Source organism: Lutjanus erythropterus, chromosome 14, assembly GCF_056507025.1.
Source record: "Lutjanus erythropterus isolate fLutEry1 chromosome 14, fLutEry1.hap2, whole genome shotgun sequence".
Taxonomy (NCBI): Eukaryota; Metazoa; Chordata; class Actinopteri; order Lutjaniformes; family Lutjanidae; genus Lutjanus; species Lutjanus erythropterus.
In genome coordinates, this window is record NC_139330.1 from 31169727 (window position 1) to 31192995 (window position 23269).

Here is a 23269-nt window from a genome sequence, read left to right on the forward strand (position 1 = left end):
AACCAAGACCTATTTTTCAGAAAAGGAACATCCCACTGGACACTATGAGCAACGTCCAACTTGTGATATAGATCTGACGTTAGCACTAGCAACTTTGTACTTTAACACAACTCTGTCTGATATGTTCTTGTTAACTTTTATTGAAACTCAGCAGATTTTTTGCCGACTCCTGTCCAGATTTCTTACACTGATTTTGTCGGTTAATTATTGCCGTTTTTCTGCTTGTGGGCATTTGTTATGGCTGGGTTCCATTTACTTTAGATTATGTGCTTGTGTTGTCCATGTTCTTTGAGACAACAGTATTATCATCATTTAGAAAGATATGAGTGATGTGTACCCATGGTAACTAGAGTTCACATGCTGTATTATGACAGTAACTACTTTAGTCTAAATACTTGGGCAAGAAGACAATCTAAGAGGCTTTATGCAACACTTATACATGAACCCCTTAGCTTGTGTTAATATTTTGCTTAAGAGACAAATTTAAATTTGGGGTAGTTTATGTAACCAGGCTTGTGTTTTCTACTAATGGCAGGCTAAAGCTAATCATTATGTTTTGTAGAGACCAGATAATACACACAGTGATGAAATTTAGATGACATCTGCTAATACAACATCTTGTTTTGCTCCAGCTGAGATTTGCATCTATTACTGACTTCTTCTCCATAGCAATAAAGGGTCAAGGACTATCAGTATCGCAGTATTTATAGCCATATGCTCTACCAAATGATCTTCAAAGATAATGACCATTGCAATCTATAGTCATATAGTATTACATAACATCCTATTTTTCAAGGAACAATGAGGATATTGTTGAAAGAAATCTTTCAAATGGAAATTTACAGTAGGAAAAACATACAGCAAAGCCCAGCGTGAGATCAAATCTCTGTCCATCTCTTTTTTGTGTCCCACAAAGACAGCGACATCGTCAATAGGAGCACACAGATGGCCTACTATACTTCAATTAATAGAATTTTTTCCATATCTGAGCACAAGCCAACACAGGCAATTCAGTAATATCGTATAACACATTCCGCCATAATGGATAGTTAATGTGAAAATGATGGCCTTTTCAAATCAAAGCAGCATGTGGGTGGTAGAGAAGAAGGGGTGGGAGGGTGAAGGGTGTGCAGGATTATCGAACCAGCCTGTAGTGGTGGAACTTTCTCAGGAACGCTGGAGAGGGAGTGACATTTTCCCTCGGATATCTATCAACGAGGCTTAATGAGCACTTGCTGGAGAAATGACATTCTTTCTTTTAATGGTTAATTAATAAATGAACGGATGATGATGAATGGTTCCCATTTTTCCTCATGGTAATGAAATGATACACAATTTTTCCCCCGTGTTTCTAATTATCAGAGGGACCGTTCCCCGCTCTCCGGTGTAATCTGGGGACATTTTCATTCTCGTGGACACAAAAGGAGCAGATGCACTTTTGTATTCATGCAGGAATCCAAAACAGGTGGAATGGATTGATTTAATTCATCAATTATTTAATATATGGCTGTGATTGTGCAATTATTAATAATTTAAAAATGGCAGTACACTATTAGAAATATGGGTTCCAAAAGGGTTTTTCCTGAAGGGCTGAGGTTCTACCCAGAACCACTTGCTTCTGAGGAACCCTTTTTGGAAGAAAGATTGGTGAAGGATTGTTGAAATCTTTCCTTTTTCTTATACTATAACATCAAAGTGTTCTTGTACTGCCCACCCAGTTGGGTTCTAATTGGAATATAATAGGATTCTCAGTAGAATCCCCAGGATGGGTTCTTGTTAACACCCTTAGAAGGTGGAAAGTTTCTTCATAGAACCCCCACAAGGATTGTGGGTGGAACCATTAAACCATGGAAGGGTTCTCAGTGGAACCTCTCATAAGAAGTTTTGGATGACACCTTTCATAGATGCTTTACGGTATCCCTCTTTAAGTTAAGTTTTAAGTAGAACTCTCGAAAAGGCTTTCTAAAACGGTTCTCCCATGGGGGCAAGCCAAAGAACCCTCTGTGGTTCCAGGTAGTGCCTTTATTTCCAAGAGTGTAAACATGGGCATTCCACATTACAAAGTGATGAGAGAATAGCAACAATATTTAAACATAAATGCTATCATGGAGGCATTTAGGTCAGTGACCATTCATTCATAACATACAAGAAAAACACACATCACATGTAATTGATCCAGACTTTAATACTAAGAAGTACTGTGAGATATTTTCTCCTGCAGACATGAGAAAGAGCATGAAGCCACACTGTTAAAAAATACAACCCTCTCCCGTCACTCTGAAACTGTCTGTATAGACCCATGCTAGGATCAGAGGGAAGTCCAGCACATAATGTGACACCATTTTGAGAGCAGAGAGATTTATCATGGAGGAAGCTGTGTGTGATGTGTGTGTGTGTGTGTGTATGTGTTGCCACAGGGATTTTTTTTTTTTTTTTTTGTAGCGATCAATGACACAATCAATATCCCATGTGCACGTGCAAGACTTGATTCAAGGACAGCAATGGTGAAAACAGTGAAGTAGAGGAATCAGCATCCATTAACAGATGGGTTAGAACACGCAAGCCATGACGGACGGACAAAAAATTCTGTGTGTCACTGAACATGTTATTACCACAACATTATTAGCATCAAGAACGTGGGGAGGTTTGCATGATGGATACAACACCACCTACTTTGAAGCTTGGAGGGGTTACAGTGAGTAAACACCACCACTTAGTGTACATATGAGTGCATGCATGCCTCAGTGAGTATAAATTACCAGTTAAATCGATGCATCTTCACTCAATTCACTTTATCACACCAGGCTAACCTTGACTTTAGTGTGCCAAAAGTCAGTTTTAGTTTGGAACATTGCTTCACTTCAGCCCACATGCACCAAAAACATTTTATGAACAAAATGCAATGGCACACTTGAGAATTTTCAGTCTTCCTTTATAGACTTCATCTTATCCTTCCTTGCCTTCTTAATAATCATAGTGCACTCATCACATTGCCCATTATACCTAAAAAGTACAATTTGTGCTATGTGCTATGGACACTTTGTGTGATGCTAACAAGACCTTACTGAATATTTCACAAAATATCATACAAACATTTTGTGTTTAAGACCAAAATTGTAACCCACTGTACACACCACCATTTTAAAGTCATTCTGTGTTGCTGGAATAGATTTAACCATCGACAGAAGAAAGATTGATTATTGAGTCCTGCGATAGTTCAGATAGCCTTACTGCACCAATCAATGCAATTGATCATGCTTCTTGAATTCTTAGCCTACAGCATGAATGTCACATATACAGTATCCAAAGCAGGATAGTCGTACATGTCCATTGCAAGCCAAACAGTCTTGAAGAAAATCATTGTCAGGAGTAGATCAATGTTCAGACGAACAGTCTTGATGATAAAGAACCAGCCAACAGACAAGCCTTTTACACACTCCAGCCAGTAAAAAGGCAACACACCTGTGGAATGCCATTAGTGAATCAGCCCATTAGTCTGTTCAACCAAGCCAACAACGACAAATCAATTAAAAGTTTTTTAAGACTTCACTTCAAAGACCCTTCTACATTGATTCGTCTCAGAAGAAAAGAGACACATACCTTTAATTCTGCATGTATAAGAACACATGGCAAGCCTTTATGGATTCAAATGACTTACGTGTTTTGCGATGGCCGTGTGTACGCGTTGAGAGCGTGGTGGAGATCGTCTCAGTAGTAGTATGCTCTGGGGTCCACATCTGCGTAGAGTCGTGGAGTACAGTCGGGTTGGACGGCGAGGGGCTAGATGTCGCCACTCCAATTATGAAGGTTGTCCGTGGCGCTGCAGTGGTCGTAGTAAAACCTGAAGGTCCACGTCCGTTACGATTTACAGGATTCCGTGGGGTTACTTGGCTACCCGAGGCTCCGCCCCCTCTAGGATTGATGGTAGTGGTAGTAGCAGTGGAACGAGTTCTACCTTTCGCAGCAGTTACAGTTCTAGGTGTGGGGTTCCCACCATCGACTGTAGGAGTAGTTATGGTGGTGGTAGTGTCGGGACTTTTGGGAATCCCGCTTGGCTTAGAGAGGAAGATAGGATCCTGGCCTATTCGGTTAGCATCCACCAGGTCTGTTGGCACGTAATCCCGAACTGTACCAACGACAATCCATTTCAGCAGCATCAGGCTCAATCCAAGGCCGATGAAACCGATAAGCAAGGGGACCACACACAGCCATGTCTGCTGGCGAGGCCAAACCGCACAGCGAAGGGGACCCTGATCCTGGGCCTGGCCCTCGCCGCGGCCTCCCGAAGCCCCCGAACCCTCAGGTTCCTCCAGGATCACCGCCCCGGAAACAGCTGCCCCAGAACACTCGCTCATCCTTCCCTGCCGTCCTTTATGGCTCATTGAGGGTTAACCCTGCGATAGGCATCGGTAGCAAATGACAGAAAGGTTTCCAACAATGCCGCACATTGAGAAGAGACAAAGTGAAAGGTGAAGAAATGGATACAAAAGGACCCCACGGGAATCGGACGCTCAGTAACACGCACACAAATATGTAATCCAAGGATAGAGAGGAGGGGAGGGGTGCAGGAGATACATGCAGACACACGATCACAAACACGCAAGCACACGCACTCACACTCAAGAGACACCCAGTGAGAAATGGAAGAGCTGGCGTAGACGGATAATCGCCCGATTAGTCCGTGTTTGGTCCTGCCCAACTCCCGATGTCCAACTGGAGCAACAGTAAACTTCAAGAATGTTCACAGCAGGGTAAGCCAAAGGAGAAGAAGTGCTGCTTCTAGCAGGAAGAAAGAGGGACAAAGAGAAAGACGGGAGGGAGAAATGGGTGGGAAGGAACAGCTTTACATCTGTGCATGTGAGGAATCGGTGGCATCAGTGTTCAGATGCCACTGCACCAAAAATCCACAGTGATTTCTACTCAGCATGCACGTATGTCCCCTTCATGTACAATCCACGATGGGACGGTATTGCCTGATCAGGGGAGTGAAACTTGCAGGGTGGGTCCTTGTTGCTTCCCCACCCTGTGCAGGACCCAAAAAAAAAATCAAGATGTTTCCCAATGCAGCCTGTTCCAAAAGCCGAGTCAGCGTCCCTCAGCTCCCCAAATCTGTCTCTTTCGTAACTGAAAGAGAGCGAGAGCAAAGAGATCTGTCGTTTATGCGTCCGTCAAACACTTTCCTTGGATTATCCGATATCTTAGTTGCCCATTCAATCAGCCTCTCCTTTTGTTTTTAAGGATTTTTTTTTGTATCACTCTTTGGATCCAAACCCACTTTGCTTCCTTTTTGTGTGCTCTAAATTCCAGTGCGGCTAAAAATAAAGCAGTAGAATCCAATTAATTTACCAGATCCAGTCAAAAAGCAACACTTCAGATGAGGACAGAGAGAGGGAAAAAAAAAAGAATGAGGGGTGTTGTCGCGCAGTGGTATCACAGGGCGGATAAATCTGCAACTGCGGCGCGTGATCCCGCTCCTTCTCCAGCCGGCTGTGGATCAGATTTCCCCAAGCTGTCCGCTCAGCGCCCCGCTGTCTCTGTATACTGTCCGTTAATACTGCAGCAAGCACTCAGAAAGCCTCTTCTCATCTATTTGAAGGGAACATTCCGCCACAGAGGGGATGGAACGAGAGGAGAAAAGAGGGTGAGAAGCAGGGAGTGGATGAAATGATTAAGACAGAAAAGAGCAGAAAGCAAGAGATGAGAGGAAAAAGCACAAACAGGAGGCCACAAGGTTTAAAAATATCCCACTGATTCTTTCTGAGAGGTGTTTTTTCCTCAGTCCCCTGAAAGCCTGCGCTCTTTCCAGTCAGCCGGTGATTTGTTGGTCGGGTTGCTGGGATCCTCTTGCCTGTCCTTCCCTCCAGGATGCTCTCTTGGAGATGATTAGAAACGTGCGCCCCGCGCTGGGATGAGAACTTCCAACCGCAGCAGCGAAGGCTCCCTAACCCCCCAGTGGGGTTAGCAACATCCGACAATGCAGCTGTCTTTACCTGTGGCAATTGTGATGCAGACGCACATACAGCTGCCTCCCCGAGCTGCCGCCGCTGAGAGACAGAGAACGAATGAGAAGGGGGAGAAAAAAAAAACGCAGGCACAGACAGAGCAGAGTGTGCACACTGGTCGAGCGAGGGAACAGAGAGAGAGAGGGAGGGAGGGAGGGATGGAGGAAGGGAGGAGAGAAAGAGGCTGCACCTGCTAGATGCACCAGCACTGGGAAGCTTGCCCACCTCCGTTAGCAGGGAGGGGAGTGAGTAAAGATGCAGAATGCATACAGAAAGCTAGGGGAGTTAAAAAAAAAAAAAAAAAAAAGGGAAAAGGGGAGTGGAGGTGTGTGTACAGATAAAGATAATGAGAGTGGGAGGAGGGGAGAGGAGAGCAGAGGAGGAGAGCGAGCTCTGCAGCGGCAGATGAGGCAGTCACCAGCGAGGAGCCCGAGTCCCAGACGGATCAGAGCAGAGGCACAATGCAGGAGCCGTCACTCACTCCCCTCGGCCCCGCCCACTGCATGGCATCAGAGGAGAGACGGGAGAAAGGAAGGAAGGAAGGAGAGATGGATTTTTAAAGAGCAAACTTACAGTAAGTGCATTTGATGCCATCTTACGTATTTATGTGGATCCACAGGACCAGTGCCATAAAAACTGTATGCATGTTTGACAAAGTGTCTTTTTAAGGGCGCTGATGTAGTTTTCCCAAAGATAGCTCAAACATTTATGAACAGATTCAGTTTTTAATTAAGTGCATCACAGATTCCTTATTTATTCTCTTATTTGAGGCCTTCAGATATGTGATGACTATAGTCTTTTGGGCTTTATTCTCCTGTTTTCTTTTTAATGATAGCTTCCGTATTTGGAATATATGCATGAGGTTCCCATGATGTCAAAATTAATTTATAAGCATTTTTCTCACATATGTATTGCACTGTATGTCTTCTTCACTTCTATGCCAATATTTGGTCCACCAATGACAGAAAAGTCATTTTGTAGGCCTTGTAGGTGCATTAGGTCAATTACTCTATTTGCAATAATTCAACGTCTGCAGAAACTTGACTGTCTGTAACGCATACAGCATGTCTATATGTATTTCTTATAATTGCTCTCTGTTATATATTTTTCTATTCTTGAATAGGAACATCTGTAACGTGACAAAGTCCCCCCTGGGCATCAATAAAGTATTCCTAATTCTGATTTTCAGGTATTTGTATTTATTTTATTCCATTTATGGTATTCATGATTTTGTCTGTTCCTGGAAAACCAATAAAAACTGCTGATGACTCCTGCACTCTGGGGCATATACTAAGTGTTCGTCCACTAAAACACTTTCTTGCTTATGATGCAAGATGAGTACATCTTTTCACTGGAGCAGACTGGAGTGTCTCTGAGGGCCTCACTGGATTTTTTATCAGTAAACTTTATTTTGTTCAATTGTTGCTAATTTGACAACAAAATGAGAACAATTGTGGATAATATATGTGTTTAAAAGTCGTCCTGAAAAAAAGAAAAGACTTGGAAATTTGTTTTCATGTACACAAATCTTAAAAATAAAGTTTTGTGACTATGTCACAAACTCTAGTGAAACTGTTGATATATCGCTCCTTTAAGATGTCAGATTAAAATATGTCACTGTACTATATGTAATGTTCTCATATTCATTTACACTTGAAAATCCATCATCCTCATTGAAACTGTGCTGTGGATGTCTCATATTCTCTTTTTCTTGTGTCGTCAATGTATATTCTGTTCTTTTAATAAAAATCCATTTAAAAAAAGAGACAGATTTATGGAGGGATGAAAGTGAAGTGAGGCAAAGTCGAGAACAAATGCACATAGAGAAAATGAAACAAATAGACCCACAAGTCAGGAGGAAATAGGGTGGAGGCAAAAGCGACAGAAGACAAAAGACTAATAATATTTTGAGTTTCGCATCACTGCTTACTCTGACTATTATTTTAATGAGCCAGTTTGAATGGCTGAGCCTCAGTAAATCCAGCCCGGGTTCAAATCAATTTAACTGTGTACAGCGCCGTGTAAAACAACCTTTAAGATGCTCGTTGTAAAACCATGCACTGTTTCCTCTGTTGTGTTGTGACTTTATCTTTGTGTGCATGAATGTGTTTGCAAGAGTGTCTACTAGGAAGTGATAGCATCACAAGAGACGCACATAAAGTCATGCAGATAGCATCTGTCTGCAGGGGTAGCCTTGAAATGGTCCCGTGGGGGGAAACTCAATGGATGTTGTGGGTTTTCACACCTCGCTCTGTCCTCTGACACATAAACATATGGCAGCACAAGTCTGTTAAAGCAGCCTTGAAGACGCTGCACTGGTTTGAAAGAATCGCCAATACTCATGCTAGCAAACACCCACTGGGACACAAATTAAATACTAACCCATCTACGCTTCCTCTTCATGAACAACACCCTTTTGATCACATCAAAATACACAACTCGAACAGTAAAACTGAAGGTAAGCCAAAACCAAAGAATCCAAGTCTCTTTAAAACAGGTGGATGATATGCGATTTCCAAATTTAGCTCGCAAATAGGCCTGTATTCAGTAGCAGTAGTGAATCAAAGTATATAAAAACACTTTCTCAGATACCTGGAGTTGCAAAATAAACTGCTACACCTCTAAAGTAGAACAGTTTGTAATTGACTACAGAAAAACCTGCCGACAAGACAAACCGTAGCTGTGTTTAATTAAAACATATCGTGGCCTGTGCTGGATTATGGATTAATTACTTGTCCTTACCTACAGCGAGAGAAGTGCGTGTGCAGTGAAATCCAACGGCTGAACAAGGTCAGTATATCTTTGCAGGGTAAGGGAGGGAAGCATGACCTAAAATTTATATCATGTTAAGATTTGGACCACAGGCAGTAACAGTATGTATCACATCATTAATTGTAATATAATATTACCAAGACATGTTGTATTTTAAGAGCATTTAATGTGCCAAACTGGAATAAAAAAAAATGCAAAACCTTTTAACAAGTATATCAAGTATTACCTTCTCTTATCATCCCCTTGGTCTGCTCATGGTCTGACTTTTCAAACTTGACTCATATCCATACAATGGAAGATGCTTCTGTCTTTTTTTTTTTTACCAACTTCTCCACAGTCTCGTGAGGATAAAGAGCGTTATCGTTTGGTCCATGAAGTCCGTCTGGACAGCGCCCGCTTTCAGAGATTATCAGGCTGAGTTAAGGCTAATTTATGCCCCCTTTATGCGTGAAAATAGATATGTCCATTTCAAACGATATAACTGTACTGCCCACGTCACAAATGTCCTTTATGTTGGAGCCACAAAAGGGCTCACTGTCAGAACTTAACCCAGTCAAGAAGAAAAAGACAACTCAAAAGTTGCAGAGGTATTTTAAGAACATTTAAAGTGCCAATCTGGAACAATAGAAAAAAGGCAAAACGTTCTTTCAAGTGTATAAAGTAAGACCACCCTTTTTAACCACAGCTGCCTGACATCATTTGCAGATTAACATTTTTTGCTTATTCTCAAAGCATGTCCATATAACGGAGGATTCAGCTGTCTTTTTATAAACTTTTCTGCAGTCCAATGAGGACGAAGAGTATCATTGGTTGGTCCATTAACCATTTGCTTTACAGACAATAGTCCAGCACAAATACATTCAACTAAAACAGACATTATACCCAAAACATCACAGGATCCATATCTCTAATGCTGTCACCATGAATGAATCTTGGGGGTTATAGACCAGATGGAACAAACTACAATCTGTGTCTATTAGCGCTGCCCCTGGGGAGACTAAACCTTCGCCCTGATGGAAACATCTGGAACTCAACATGTTGGATGCTGAGGGTCCCAGACAATAGTCTGTGCCTTTGAGACAGCCCTCGCTTCATACAGCTGCTGAAGGGCATTAAAGGTAGCGCCAGTATTCTTATGGCACAGCTTGAGAATTTTAACCAATTTGTTTCTATTTTAAAGTCTAAAACTACCAAACCAGCATATCACAGGAAAAGAAAAAACAGACTCACTAAAAGAACGGCAAAACACTTTCATCAGTGTCACGTCCACACGACAGCTTCACAGCTTTCTTAAAAAGAACATCTCGATCAGCCTTTTTACAAACACTAATCTGTATCTGCATCAAAGTTGGGCTTCTCATTTCAGACGGTGACAAAATACTTATTATATTGCTGCACTGCTGCCACTGGCTCACCCTTAATCACACATAGTGCTAGAGGCAGAAGGCCTCCTCCGAAAATCAATGAACATTTCTTTGGTCTTGACCACATTTATAAGGAGGCAAGACTGGTCACACCAGGAAACACAACCATCACAGACTGGACCATGATCCTGGTACCTACCCTGCAGAAGACCACACGACCACAGAGACAACGGCATACTTGGGGACAAGTCATGATGTACGATTGTGCTGACACAGTGTATAAAACAAATAGACTGAGTTGAGGCTCATTTATGTCCTTGGCGTGGATGTTAAAGAATACATCCACTAGAGGGCGCCACTCACAGTCAAAAGTTACCCCAATAAAGAGGCCAAAGACATAAAGTTCCGTCTGTATCTGTACGTGTTTTTTTCTCTTCAAGAAGCATTTTCAAGGAGCATTTTCAAGCTTTTCCAGAAACTTACAGTAATGGCAAATAGCACATTTATAAATGTGAAGTCATCTTCATTTTGTGCAAAATTCAAAAGCAACTAGGCTAATTACAGTTTCAAGCAATTTTCAGTCCTTGAAAACACTACATTCAAATTCAAGTGTTTTCAAGGACTGATATCACTGATTTACGTTTTGTTTGTATTGGTTACACTTTAATCCAACAAAATTCAGCCTTGTTGTGTGAACTAATATAGGTTTTATCTGTGTCAATTAGTGTTGTTTTCATTGCTAGTAGTAGTAGTAAGCATTCATTTTGAATAATCAAAAGGTCCACTAACATATAAAAAAGACAACATGCAATACCATTTTCTATTTTATTTAACAGCTGCCAAAATCCCGGTTCCTCTGAGATTTCTCCCCTTTAACCATCGCGTGCTAAACTTCCCTTTAGTTATTAGCACCAGCCCACAGGCCTCAGTGTACCTTCATGCCACCTGAGAATTCAAACCAACAGTCCCAATTGCAACCACACTGTTCTGAAGGATGGATGATGCAAACTCTAAAGCTAAGAGACCAAGTGAGCTGAGGAAATAGCAGGTGCATTCAGTCCATCCACAGCGATGCATGTGGGACACTACAGAACTTTTCCAAAACAGTCATTTCAGGTTTAACATTTTATATCCAACAGGCATGCTCAATATTTTACTGACCAAACTGTTAACAGCACATTAAGAAAACGACTTCAAAACAATTTTTCAGGTTTTGTGCATGACTTATAAAACTTATAATAAAACTTCAACACGTTTATAAAAATTAGGTGTGTAACAATACATCAATATGGATCAATATATCAATTCAATGATCAACAATTCAATATCAAAATATTAATCCATATCGTCATCTAGATATGCCTTTATTTTGAAACTGACCAGCTTTTTGCTACGAAAACTGACTAACAACTCCAAAAGACGGGTCTTTTTTTAAATAAGAAGAATAGATCTTTTTTTATTTAAATGTTTGGAAGAGCTCAATAACTGTCAATGTAATTAACAATGGGCGTGTGATATCATCTCATATCGATCACAGGCCCCTGTATTGAATTGAAATCGTATCGTGTCAGACTTTGTGATATCAGCAAATATATAACATCATATTGTGATGAAATTGTGATTTGCACCCCTAATACAAGTGCAATAAAACATAAACACAAACACAAAATATTCTTGGTCCATCATAAAAACAAAGTTTCCAGATAAACCAGCAAGATGGTTTTGCATGACTCCAACAATATGCACTTAAACATGGTTCAAACAGTCCAAACAACAGAGGACAAGCAATCACAATGTCCCCCAAACCAGTGAGGACCTCCATACCTTCAGTCAGGACAAGGATGTCCTCTGGGTCATCCCCAGGCACTGCACCCTCCCTTCTGCATGACACAAACTCATCTTAGTTTGCTCCATGGAACGATGGGCCTCGGTGTCAGGGTTGTGTGGAATAGAATATGACGATAAATACATTTTCTGAAAAAAAAAAAAAAGAACAAGGTGAAATCTAAAGTTGGACATCCCAGTGCCCAGTGAACACTGAAAACATTCCCTGAGAACTATGGAAGGAAGCTAATGCAGAGACAAACAATCACTATTAAAGCAGCTACAGATTTTAGCTACTACAAGAGAATATGGATCAGTCAGCCACATCAATAAAACTGTATAAAACTGCCCAAGTACCATGACAAAGCCCACCTGCAGTTTCCCAGAAGAACCAGGGGTTGGCTAGCTTAGACGTTGGACAGTTAATTTCTCATGTATAGTTTGCATGCTTAAGCTATTGTGAGATTTCAATTGTTCAACATGTATAAGAGACAAACATACAGGGAGCAGCAGGTGTCAAAAAAAAAAAATTGTCAACAAATTAAAAAATTGTGCTCCTGAATTAGTAATTCATGCTCTCACTTTAACAGAACATAGCATTAAATAATAGATGACATCTATGTTTAAGGGATGTAAAAGATAACACAATGCTACTGAACAAGAAAACAGCCTCGGGTCAGTCTATGATGTCACATCTGTCCAAAAATAAACACAAAACCACATTTAATCTAAATAGCTCATTTAGATCACATTGTCCGTGGTCACACTATTGTCACTGTTTATTTTCCACCACGTTAGGTAACACAATGTGTGTGTGCAGCTCACAGATGGCAGCCAAAGATAACAGTCATCACTGAAAGAGCATCCAATGCAGCATTGCAGCTGCAAATAAATAATAATAAAAAAAACTAACAAGGAAAAAATGAATAAATGTGATTTAATGAATATGAAGAAAATAATTTAGTATTTTGTAGGCATTTCAATACTCAAAAACCCCTAACACATGCTACTGTTGCTACAGTAAGCAGGTACTGGTTAGGATATTAGCTGCAGACTCACTAAAAATATGATAAAAAAGCTTCTGCTTGGATGAAATTTCATGGGCTAAATATATGGGTACACTTTTGATTTGAACTTGTAGAGTTATTGTAAACACTCTTTAAACATTTTAAAATAACAGTGTGTTCCTGAATTTCCCGTCTGGTGATCAACGAAGACCTAATGCTGTGTTCTGTTCATGTTTGTGCTTTTTTCATTAGTTTGTATGAACTATTTATGACAATAATATTGTTTTAGGATGTTTAAAACTGATGTTAAGCAAATGTCAAATTCTATGTCTCTAGTTTCAAACCTCACGAAAAGTTAAGAATTAGCAGATGAAGAAAAACAAGGACAAAGTACAATGTGTTGTAGTTGTACATGGTTTCAGAATGCATGTTTTGCTGTTTAATATATCATATTTAACACCTTTAATTACGGCTGTTAATTTAACATATCAAGCAAGTCACACCAAGTGTATGTAACTCACCATGTATTCCTTCACGAGTTTCTCATGGTCTTCGTAAAGGTAGATGGACAAGGACTTGAGGACACATGCTCATCTGGTATGTACTGTATCATCCTGAGGAAAAGCGTGTGTTGATAGCAAACTGCAAGTTTGGAAAAAGTTTCGAGTATGGTTAGACCAGTGGTTCCCAACCTTTTTTGTGTCAAGGACCCCCAGACTGATGCACATCAGGCCATGGACCCTCTATTTGATAAGATGTAGTCTCAGGGATCCCCATCTGATAAGATTTAGTTATTCCAGAACTGTATGGATTGACAGATTTACAGTGAAGAGTGTGAAACCAATGAAGAGAACAGTCATTCTCTCATTGGAGTAACTTCTAAGTCAGTGAAATGACAGTGAAATTAAAATATTACTTAATTTTCTGGGGATTCCCTGGAAACTCCTCAATGACCCCCAGTAGTGGGAACTACTGTGGTAGACAGTTTAGCCCGAGGAGCCCAAAAAGCAAGTGAGTACTCAGCGTCTATACAGGATCTCAACCAAATCAGGCATAAATGAGGCAATCAAGGTCCCAACACATGATCAGTGGTAAAAACGTTTTGCGCTGGCTGTTTCATTGTTTTCAGTAATGGTGCCCAACCAAGAGGATCTGCTGCTGACCGCTGCACTCAAAGTTCAAATTACTTGAACTCTGACCTCGTTTGCTTCTGACCTTTCAAAGCTCAACCAATGAGAGAAGTGACACAACCAGAGGAGGGAGAAACTGATGGTTGAGTTTTGAAGGGAACCCCACACCCACGGAGGATCTCGCAAGAGTGATCAGTTTAACGTCACAATGAAGGGACAACATACAAAAATCTCACGAGAGTTTCGCAAATCAAGGGTTCCTTTCCCGACATGACCGAAGAAAAGAGCCCCAAACTCGATAACACAACATTAAAGCCAGACTACGATCTTGCTCGTAAATGTAATGCATGGTGAAGTGTGAACAGTCAGGTCGGGCTATAAGATTTGTGAATCATATAGCTTATGATTTTAGCCAAATCAGACAGGATGTCGTGGTTGTAGTGCTGTGCTTTGCCCCTCTGCGCCCTACCTCGACGCTAATCAGGGACAAATTTCTTACATGTTAATGCCCCTTCACTCACACACTCTCTCACACACAGGGTGGCTTTTCATTCTGACCAAAAGGTTCCCCGTGTTATCTTACCAATTACTTTGTCATCTCTAGCCGAAGCTGATATAATCAGTATAATCACACGATTAAGTGATTTGATTAAGTGAAAACCTGCAAACTCTTGGCACCTTTGCCTACCACACGTATAGAGAATTATGCTCCCGCAATTGTCACAACAGGAACATGAAAAGTATTTTATAAGCATATGTTGACCCATTTTAATACAAATCTTGGAGATGGCAACCATCAGATGTCTCATTTTTATTCCAACTGCACCACCTTTGCATCGAAAGATCTCCATCACACATGTAGAGTATCAGTTGAGCTCAAATACTAGCTGTTTGATCATATAAGTGAGGAGAGAAACTAGTGATCAACATTACTATGTTTGATTTGTCATTATGTTTCTGTTCTTGTGTGAACACAATGGGGGCCTACAGAAGACCTGAGCACATATAGGACATGCACTCTCAGTGGTTTCTCCATCTGGATGCTGCGGACAGTAATTGCCCTCTGCTCTTCTCACGTTTAAAAGTTACTGAATTGGAAACTTGTCTGTGTTAGAAAAGATGAATGAGCTTTATAGAAATGGGTGTCGAGTCCACTCCACGTTTAAAATGTGCATGAATGATTCACTGCTTATTTTTGTGATGTATTTCTGGGAAAAATATACATTTTTTTTTTTTTTTCAGGTGCATTTTGATGCTTTTCCAGAACCTTACAGCTGTGGCAATTAAAGTATTTATATGCATTTATTTGAAATAAGTATTTCACTTCTTCATCACATTAAATCAGATGATATTGTGCTGTCAACATCTAAAATTATGTTTTGTGATAGCACAGCAAACTTTCTTGTTATCATAGTTGTCAGATATTACATAATCACCAAATATTTGGATTATTGATTAATCATTTTGGATCATCTTTCAAAAGAAAGAAATGACCAAATTATCTGCTTTCAGCTTCTCAAATGTTTATATTTTCAGCTTTATTTACTCAACTGTGACAATAAACTGAATATCTTTGAGTTGTGGACAAAACAGGACCTTTGAGGATGTAATCTTGAACTCTGAGTGACACTGATGAACATTTTTCACAATTTCCTGACACTTTATGGATCAAAGATGTAACTGACTAATCAGGAAAATGGTTAAAAGAAAAATAATTAGTTGCAGCCCTATTTTGACATTCTATACAGCCTGGCTGAGCCAATATTTGACATAATTTATTGCTTCATCTAAAAAGTAAACTATTAAAGTAATATAATTAGTTTCAAGCCCTTTATCTAAAATCCAAGCACTTTTTTCAATCCTTGAAAAGGCAACATTAAAATTCATCAAGAGAACCAGAGAGCAGAGAAATGGTACGCAATATTATAATTAATTATTATAATTATTAATATATAGTTTGTTAAATAGCCAAATATGATTTCAATGACTGACCAATGATGACCAAATACCAAGGAAAAGATCCTACTGATGGGCTCCTGTAACGTTACAGAAGCAGAAAAAACATGTGTCAAATCACCACAGGCAGGTGGTATAATTTATAAAATTACATTCTTTTGTAATTTTGTGCATACATACACAGGACAGAAAAACACAACATGCACTTCAGAGAGGTGTCAGAACAAGGGGGCTACACACATATATACATATTGTCAGGCGCCCCAAGCAGTTAGGGGTTTGGTGCCTTGCTCAGAGGCACCTCAGCAGTGCCCAGGAGGTGAACTGGCACCTCTCCAGCTACCAGTTCATGCTCCATACTTTGGTCTGTGTGGGACTTGACCTGCCGACCCTTTGGTTCCCAAGCCAAGTCCTTACAGACTGAGCTACTGCCGCTTGCTTGCTGGCTGCTGGACGTGTTGACTGTTGTGTCCGTTGGCTTAACATCAGCCTGGTTGCAGGTTAATTTTTCTGCACTGCAGTTCAGGCAGGAGTTTTCACATGGAGCACATATTAAAAAAAAAGCAGTTGTGACAAAGAATGTACCCAAGGGGTAGCTAAAACCTAGCCATAGCAAAGTTGAGTTAGCTAGCTAGCTAAGTGTGAGAAACATTTTCATGCAGAGAAAACTGACTAGAATTTATCACCCACCCTATTGAACTAAATAAATTCATGCAGATACATCTGAATTACTTACCATTTAAAACAAGGATGCCAGACGGTTAGGTGGTGCTGCTGGTTAGCTAACATCCACGAAACGTCCCTCTCCCGCTTGTCGAACATTCCTGCATCTGGTGGGCGTTACAGTGTGCAATAGCTAAAATAGCGCAACAGCTACTTGTTGGTTTGAAGGACCTCAGTCCCACTGGACTGACTTGAATGAAGTTAATTAATCAGAATTTTTGTTGGATTCATGTACAACAAACAAGAACGAATCATTTAATGAACGTAAACACGATGAATTCATTTATGTATTTCTGTTTTGCTGATCAAACACATGCCCTAGTTAGTTTTTTTGAGTGTAGGTCGGACCTCTGTGTTTGGCAGTATATCTTAAAACATACAGTTATGGCAGTAAAAGGCTAAACACAATTGCTGATTTTACACATCTCCGCAATTCAGATGACCTGCCAGTTTTCAGCCTGGACATGACTGCTGTTGTTTCCGTAGCGTCACAGCGTTTCAGTCTACAACATGGAGAAAATCTGCGAGTGTTCACCAGTAAAGCTCCTGTCTCCTCTGTAACAGTGTAAGCATGTAAGTATTATGTTAAGTATTATGTTTCTGCTCTGTTCTTGATAATCTTGCTGTCAGCCTAAACTGTCTTTCACAACATGGGGTTTATATTTAGACTCTGCACAGTTTTATTTTTAAGCCTTTGCCTGAGAATCATTTATAGAGGTAAATATCACTTTCAGTTCCGATGTTCTCCACATCCTCTTGCCATCTGTTGTTTACCATCAAGCAGCATAATCCTATCATATATCATAAAATATGCCTAGTGTTAGATTATACTGTAGTGATGTGTTTGTTTAGCATATTGCACGACCATCAATGTTATCATATAAAAGAAATTCTCACAGCTTCAATCCTAAAAATATCTGTCATTTTCAAGAGAAGGCTGACATTTTTTCATGCACAAATGAGACATTAGACTCTGTTTTGCCTATAATAAGCTATGTGTTTACCCACTTATGCTAACTGGCAAAAAACTAAGCAATGAGCACTCAAGTGCACTCAGCATTTAGAAATATTCCAAATTCATTCACCTTCAAAATGTCTGAAGTGGCATTCAGAGTCCTCACACTGAACCTTTCTCCACACTTGTTATTCTTACATAATATCCCAAATTACTTAGGGAGCAATTTACCCTTTTAGCAGAGTATTTGAGTAAATGAAATGTGTGAAATGTGATTTTTCATTTACTTTTTTAAGTAAAAGAAATAGTCTGGATTGTTTTGTTTTTTCTTTAGTTTTTCATTAGTGATTAGGTAGGTAGCACCCAAAAATTCCTGATAGATAATCTCTTTTTAGTTATGTTGCTTGTATATGTCTGATTTAAAGGGACAATGCTGCATTTTTCAAGTGGATGTCCAATAGTTGTTGAAAGTAAATACAGTCAATGCAAGCAATCAATTCCTGTGTGTGCTAGATGACCAGGATGGATGCGTGAAATGTGTGATTTTTTATTTTTTTATTTTTGTTTAGGTAGGACCAAAAACTCTGTGCTATTTGCACATGTCTGATTTAAAGGGACAGTGCTGCATTTTTCATGTGAATGACCAATAGTTGTTGATGGTAGATGTAGTCAGTTGAAGCATTACGTTCTCATGTGTGCTGTATTGACCAAGAAACTGAAGTTTTCCTGCTTAGGGTGTAATGCAGCAGTGCCTACATGTACCAGGATGCAATGCAGGTGAGCTTGTGATGTTACCTACGCCTTTGGCTGAAAGATAGCGCTGGGTGACAAAAACACTCATCTAGCATGACCCCTGGCTACTCAGAGGCAAAGACTAGAAATCCAAACTGAAATATTCTGTAGATCTTCCTTGACACCAACTACATCACTGTGACATCACTGGATGCAGGAAGAACAACAGATTTTGCAGCAGAGGAACAGTTTGGTGAATATAGTACGCACTGAGGAATTTATTGCTTGAATTGACCACATCAACACTGACTGGAAATAAACATGGAAAGTGCCAATTTTTCTCTTTAACAGACATGATCATAGACATCACTCTATAAGGCAGCAACAACTCACTCACAGGCTTCTTTCAGGGAAGCTGCAACATCATTTTGCACAAAAGTGGACATATATAAGCAACACAACAAATGAGTGAACAACATGAACAAATGCATTTGCACATAGATCTCAAGATGATAAGGGTGAGGAAAGGAAAAGGAAATAAACAGCCATACAGAGAGAAAAAATGCTTACAAGCCAGCTGTCACCAAAATAAGAAAACAAAAATCTGCTGATGCCTTTATGGTTTTGGATGATCTTTGTTTTGATGATATTGCGCCGTCTCCCAGACGGCATCCTGCCTCTTAATTAAAGGGCACACAAATGTTTGTCCTCCAATCACAAGACAACAACAAACAATCAGCCCTATTCTGAAAGGTCAAAGTTGTAGTTATTTGTCCAGAGCAATAATGTGTGCATGAGAGTGGGATCTCAGCTTAATCAGTCCCTCTGTGAATTTTCAATCGGAGAGATGATTGCAAATTCAATCAATTCCTGCATTAACTGCTACACTTTGCTATATTGGCCTAATATTTGTAGATTCTGTATATTGTTCAGCATTAAAACAATCCAGTTCAGACCATTGACATAAAAAGATGGTTACCGTGCAAGCAGAGCTCAGGTATCTATCATGGCATGAAACCCCATTTTTATAGCATGAAATAACTATTTAAAACCAAAAGTACCAGAAAAATGAACACATGAACAGACATCAGCTTGATAGGAACTACCTAAAATGACAGAAACCGTCTCGGGGGGCGGTCTGGGGGATAATTGATGTGTACTTTGCTGTCCCATTTATTAAAATGGTGGGGACTGGGTTTATAACCTATACTGCAACCAGCCATTAGGGGGCGATCAAGATGATTTGGTTTCGCTTTCAGGGAGCTGTCATGTTGTTCATTTCTATATATGGCATTGATTCAGATGGAATGGTAAGAGCACAGATAAAACAAAATCAATCCTCCTTTCCAGGGTCGTGCCTATGTGGGAACCCCAGACTTGTGAAAGATCTCAGGTGTGTATTAATTTTAACCTAAACCATGAACTTTCCCTAATCCTAACCAAGTGTTTCTGTCTCTAAACCACAGCAGAACTTAACCACAGCCTTGTCACATGATAAAACATTATAAGTTTGTGAAACGTGAACAATGCAGAAACAATGTCTACAAATCTTGAAATCAAGGTATCCCTTCTAGACACGAAAAATTCCAGTTATTATTAGAGATTTTGATCACCTCAGGTTGTCTTCTGAGGCACACCGTGCTCCCATCTTAACATCGCCCCTCCTGATTTGTACAACACAGTTGCTTTTTGTATTTTAATTAAATCAAATGCTGCAAATTGCACAGCGATTTTTGGCCATAACAATCCCAAAATACCCCCATGAGAGCAAACTGAGATTAATGTTGGGCCAAGTTTCTCAGAGAATATAGTATGTTACTTTTTACTGATATTACTTTATGACTGCAATACTATGATTACTACTATATAGCTACATTGCTTCAATACCTTGTTGGTGGCCTTGTTGAATTCCAAAGTTGACCTGCTGATCCAGTCAAATGTTACACCAAGAAAGCTATTGATGTCTGCTGTGCAGATGTTGGCTGTGGTGCAGGGGCAGCGTTTACAACCACGGACACTGTAGTTAATCTGCATGTCAAGTGGGCGGGGTCATAACAATTAACATTCTGTTTAATAGCATGAAAAGTGTGAGTCCCCTCAGAGAGGGAGAGGCTGTGTGTGCCTTTACACACAACCAAGCAGCAGCATAACCTCTTTGATAATTTAGTTCTGTTTCCTTTCGAGAGTTTCCTCTGTCCTGACAAGTTTATAACTACGGTTTTCAGTTTTGCTGCTTAAATGTCCCACGTATTTGCTGCAGTGACATCACTGCAAGCATGGAAACTAAACCACAAGCCGGTTCTCTAATCATTAGTAAATCGTTAAAGAAAACACACAGACATCAATACAACACACAAAGAGAAATCACCTGGAAAGCTTGCACTGCTCGATAACATTTAACAGGTAATATAACTTACAGAGACGAGTAGAGGTGCAGGTCTCTAAACTGAGAGATCCAAATACTTTCAGGTGGGTGGTGAGTGGATGATTTACGTCAGAGTCCATCTGCGTATTACTAGGACAAAAACAAATTGTGTAGAGCCATAAGTACTTACAGTATTAGTAACTGTAATTGTAATCCCTACTACTACTCATTGCTTGGTAAACCAATAATAGTACAGTAACAAGTTACTGTTAATGTCTTACTGCCCAACACTGTGTGGGACACCTTAAAGAAAAACTTACACAAATCTGCCAGTTCAAATCAAATGTTGCAGATACAAAAACCTACAAATTACAATAAAATGTAGTATAGAAAATGGAGTCTAATATACATGTTCAACTCTTAATCGCCATTTTATTAGTTTCATTCATTTTTGCTGCATTTCACATCCCTACGTTCATTTTCTTCTTTATTTAAAGGACTACTATGCAACATTTTCCTTTTAATAAAAAAGATAACGGAAGACAACAGGGAAATTTCTTACAGCAGCAAAAGTGGATAGCAAAAATATAGAAGCATCAATTAAAAAGAAACATAAAAAATAAAATATAAAAAAAAATATCGCAAGAGGAAATATAAAAATATAAACAATTTAAACAGGGGAAATCTAAAAATAAAAATAATAAACATGGTAAATGTAACAACAGGAACAATGTATAGGCTCAGTAACATAATCCCTGTCAATCCTCACTCATGACTATGGTTATATTTGCCCTCTGCCAGTGTTTCTCATGATTTTACTTTGCTTGGGACTCTTTACCAACCCAAAGTGTTGGTATGTCATCCTGGGAATGAGACACTAGAGTATCACTCTTTAACAAACAGGTCAGACGGACAAACTTTTTTTTTTTTTTGTTGGTATCAATGTCCACATTTTTGGGTCCAGATCATGTTATTTGTGCTTATTCACGGACGTCAGGAAGACCGAGTTATTGAGCCAGTGGGATCCTATGAACAATAACATTTTGTGGTTATAAAAATGACATTATGAGAAGATAAGCCTCTGCAAGTGGCTTAACTGTCCGCATGATAATGTTCATTCAGAGATGTTATGCACTATGTCTGTCTCTAGGCTGTAAAGGTCTATTTAAGTGACCTCAGCGACTGAAGACAGCGACTTGTAAAAATCTAAGCCTGTTTTACAGAGATCTTTTTAAAAAGCAGGGATCATTACTGCGCACAAAGCCTCACTTTGACAACATCAGTGGCGGTTTGAGCAGACTGGTCTCAGATTAGCGCCCTGTTTTTTAACATGTTTTATGCGTCGGGGCCTGAGGATTAAGCAGCCGTGCGATGTTTCATCTCAGTCTGAATGTCATCCATCCCCCCTCACATTAAAAAGGCAGTGGTGTCTTCTAGGTCAGGCCAGGTCAAGCCCTGGGGATTTGGAGAGGGGACCCATGTGTTATACATGCACACACCTGTGCATGTACACAGAGATTTGTCACCGCTGAGGTCCTCATGGCTTCTGACAGAACAAGATTTATGGAGGCTGCAAAAATTAAATGCTCCCCCTAGTGCTGTAGTCTGTGTCTGTCCCATAATACAAAAACCATAATTCATAGTCTTGTAACTCTAGATTGTCTTATTTTTCCACAAAATTAACCTGCTAGACCTCAGAAGAATTCTACAATTCTACAAACAAACAGACACAAAAAACTGAAAGAAACTGACAACTACAAATGGTTGTCATTTGGAGCTAAATTTGGGGCATTTGTGGCTTTTTAGACATCATATTTCCAAAACCACCAGACAAAACAACAAACGGCACTAAAACTGCTGTAAATAGCTTTGATGGAATGAATCTCAGTCTGCAAAAAAGAAAAGAAAAGCAACTACATGTCAGTTTTATAACAAATATGATGTACAGCATTTCTCTCTGTTTCCTTTCTGGGTCAACATTCGGTCTGACAACAGCAGCTCTCGAAATAAAAGAGAAATGTCCCACACTTCACCCCACACAGCTCTGCTGTAAGAACAAACATCAGTAGTGTTGCAGTAGGTAGAGTTTTTGTGCCAACTTGTAGGACAAAAAAATGCGAGTCATCTCGACCGACTCTTCGTCGTACCTCACCCCAGAAAAAAGCTTTAATCTCGGGCAGTGAGAGCCGAGAAGGTCCTGCTGTTTATTGATGGTGAGTATGTGATATCATTTCAAACAAAAAAAAAAAACTTGGAAAACAGTGTCTGTCATAGATGAGAAAAAATCACTGAATTTATATGTGGAAAAGTTGCGGTTGTGGTTGTCGTCCCTACCAATGATACACTGTGCTTTCCCCCAACAACAGCATCTGTCTCTGGCAGTGAGAATCGGGGAAGTTACTCTGTTCAACAGTGGTAAGAAGTCACAAATTTCAATGT

The 23269-nt window shown here is 39.9% G+C and overlaps 1 protein-coding gene across 1 annotated transcript in view; it reads right to left on the reverse strand.

Moving 5' to 3' along the window:
• Positions 1-6692, reverse strand: part of nrg3a (neuregulin 3a) — a 608543-nt gene extending 601851 nt beyond the window's left edge. Inside the window, exon 1 of the mRNA XM_084735640.1 lies at positions 3659-6692. Within this exon, the coding sequence (XP_084591766.1) occupies positions 3659-4382 (724 nt within the window). The 5' untranslated portion in view covers positions 4383-6692. The remainder of the gene's footprint in view (positions 1-3658) is intronic.
• Positions 6693-23269: the final 16577 nt, after the last annotated feature.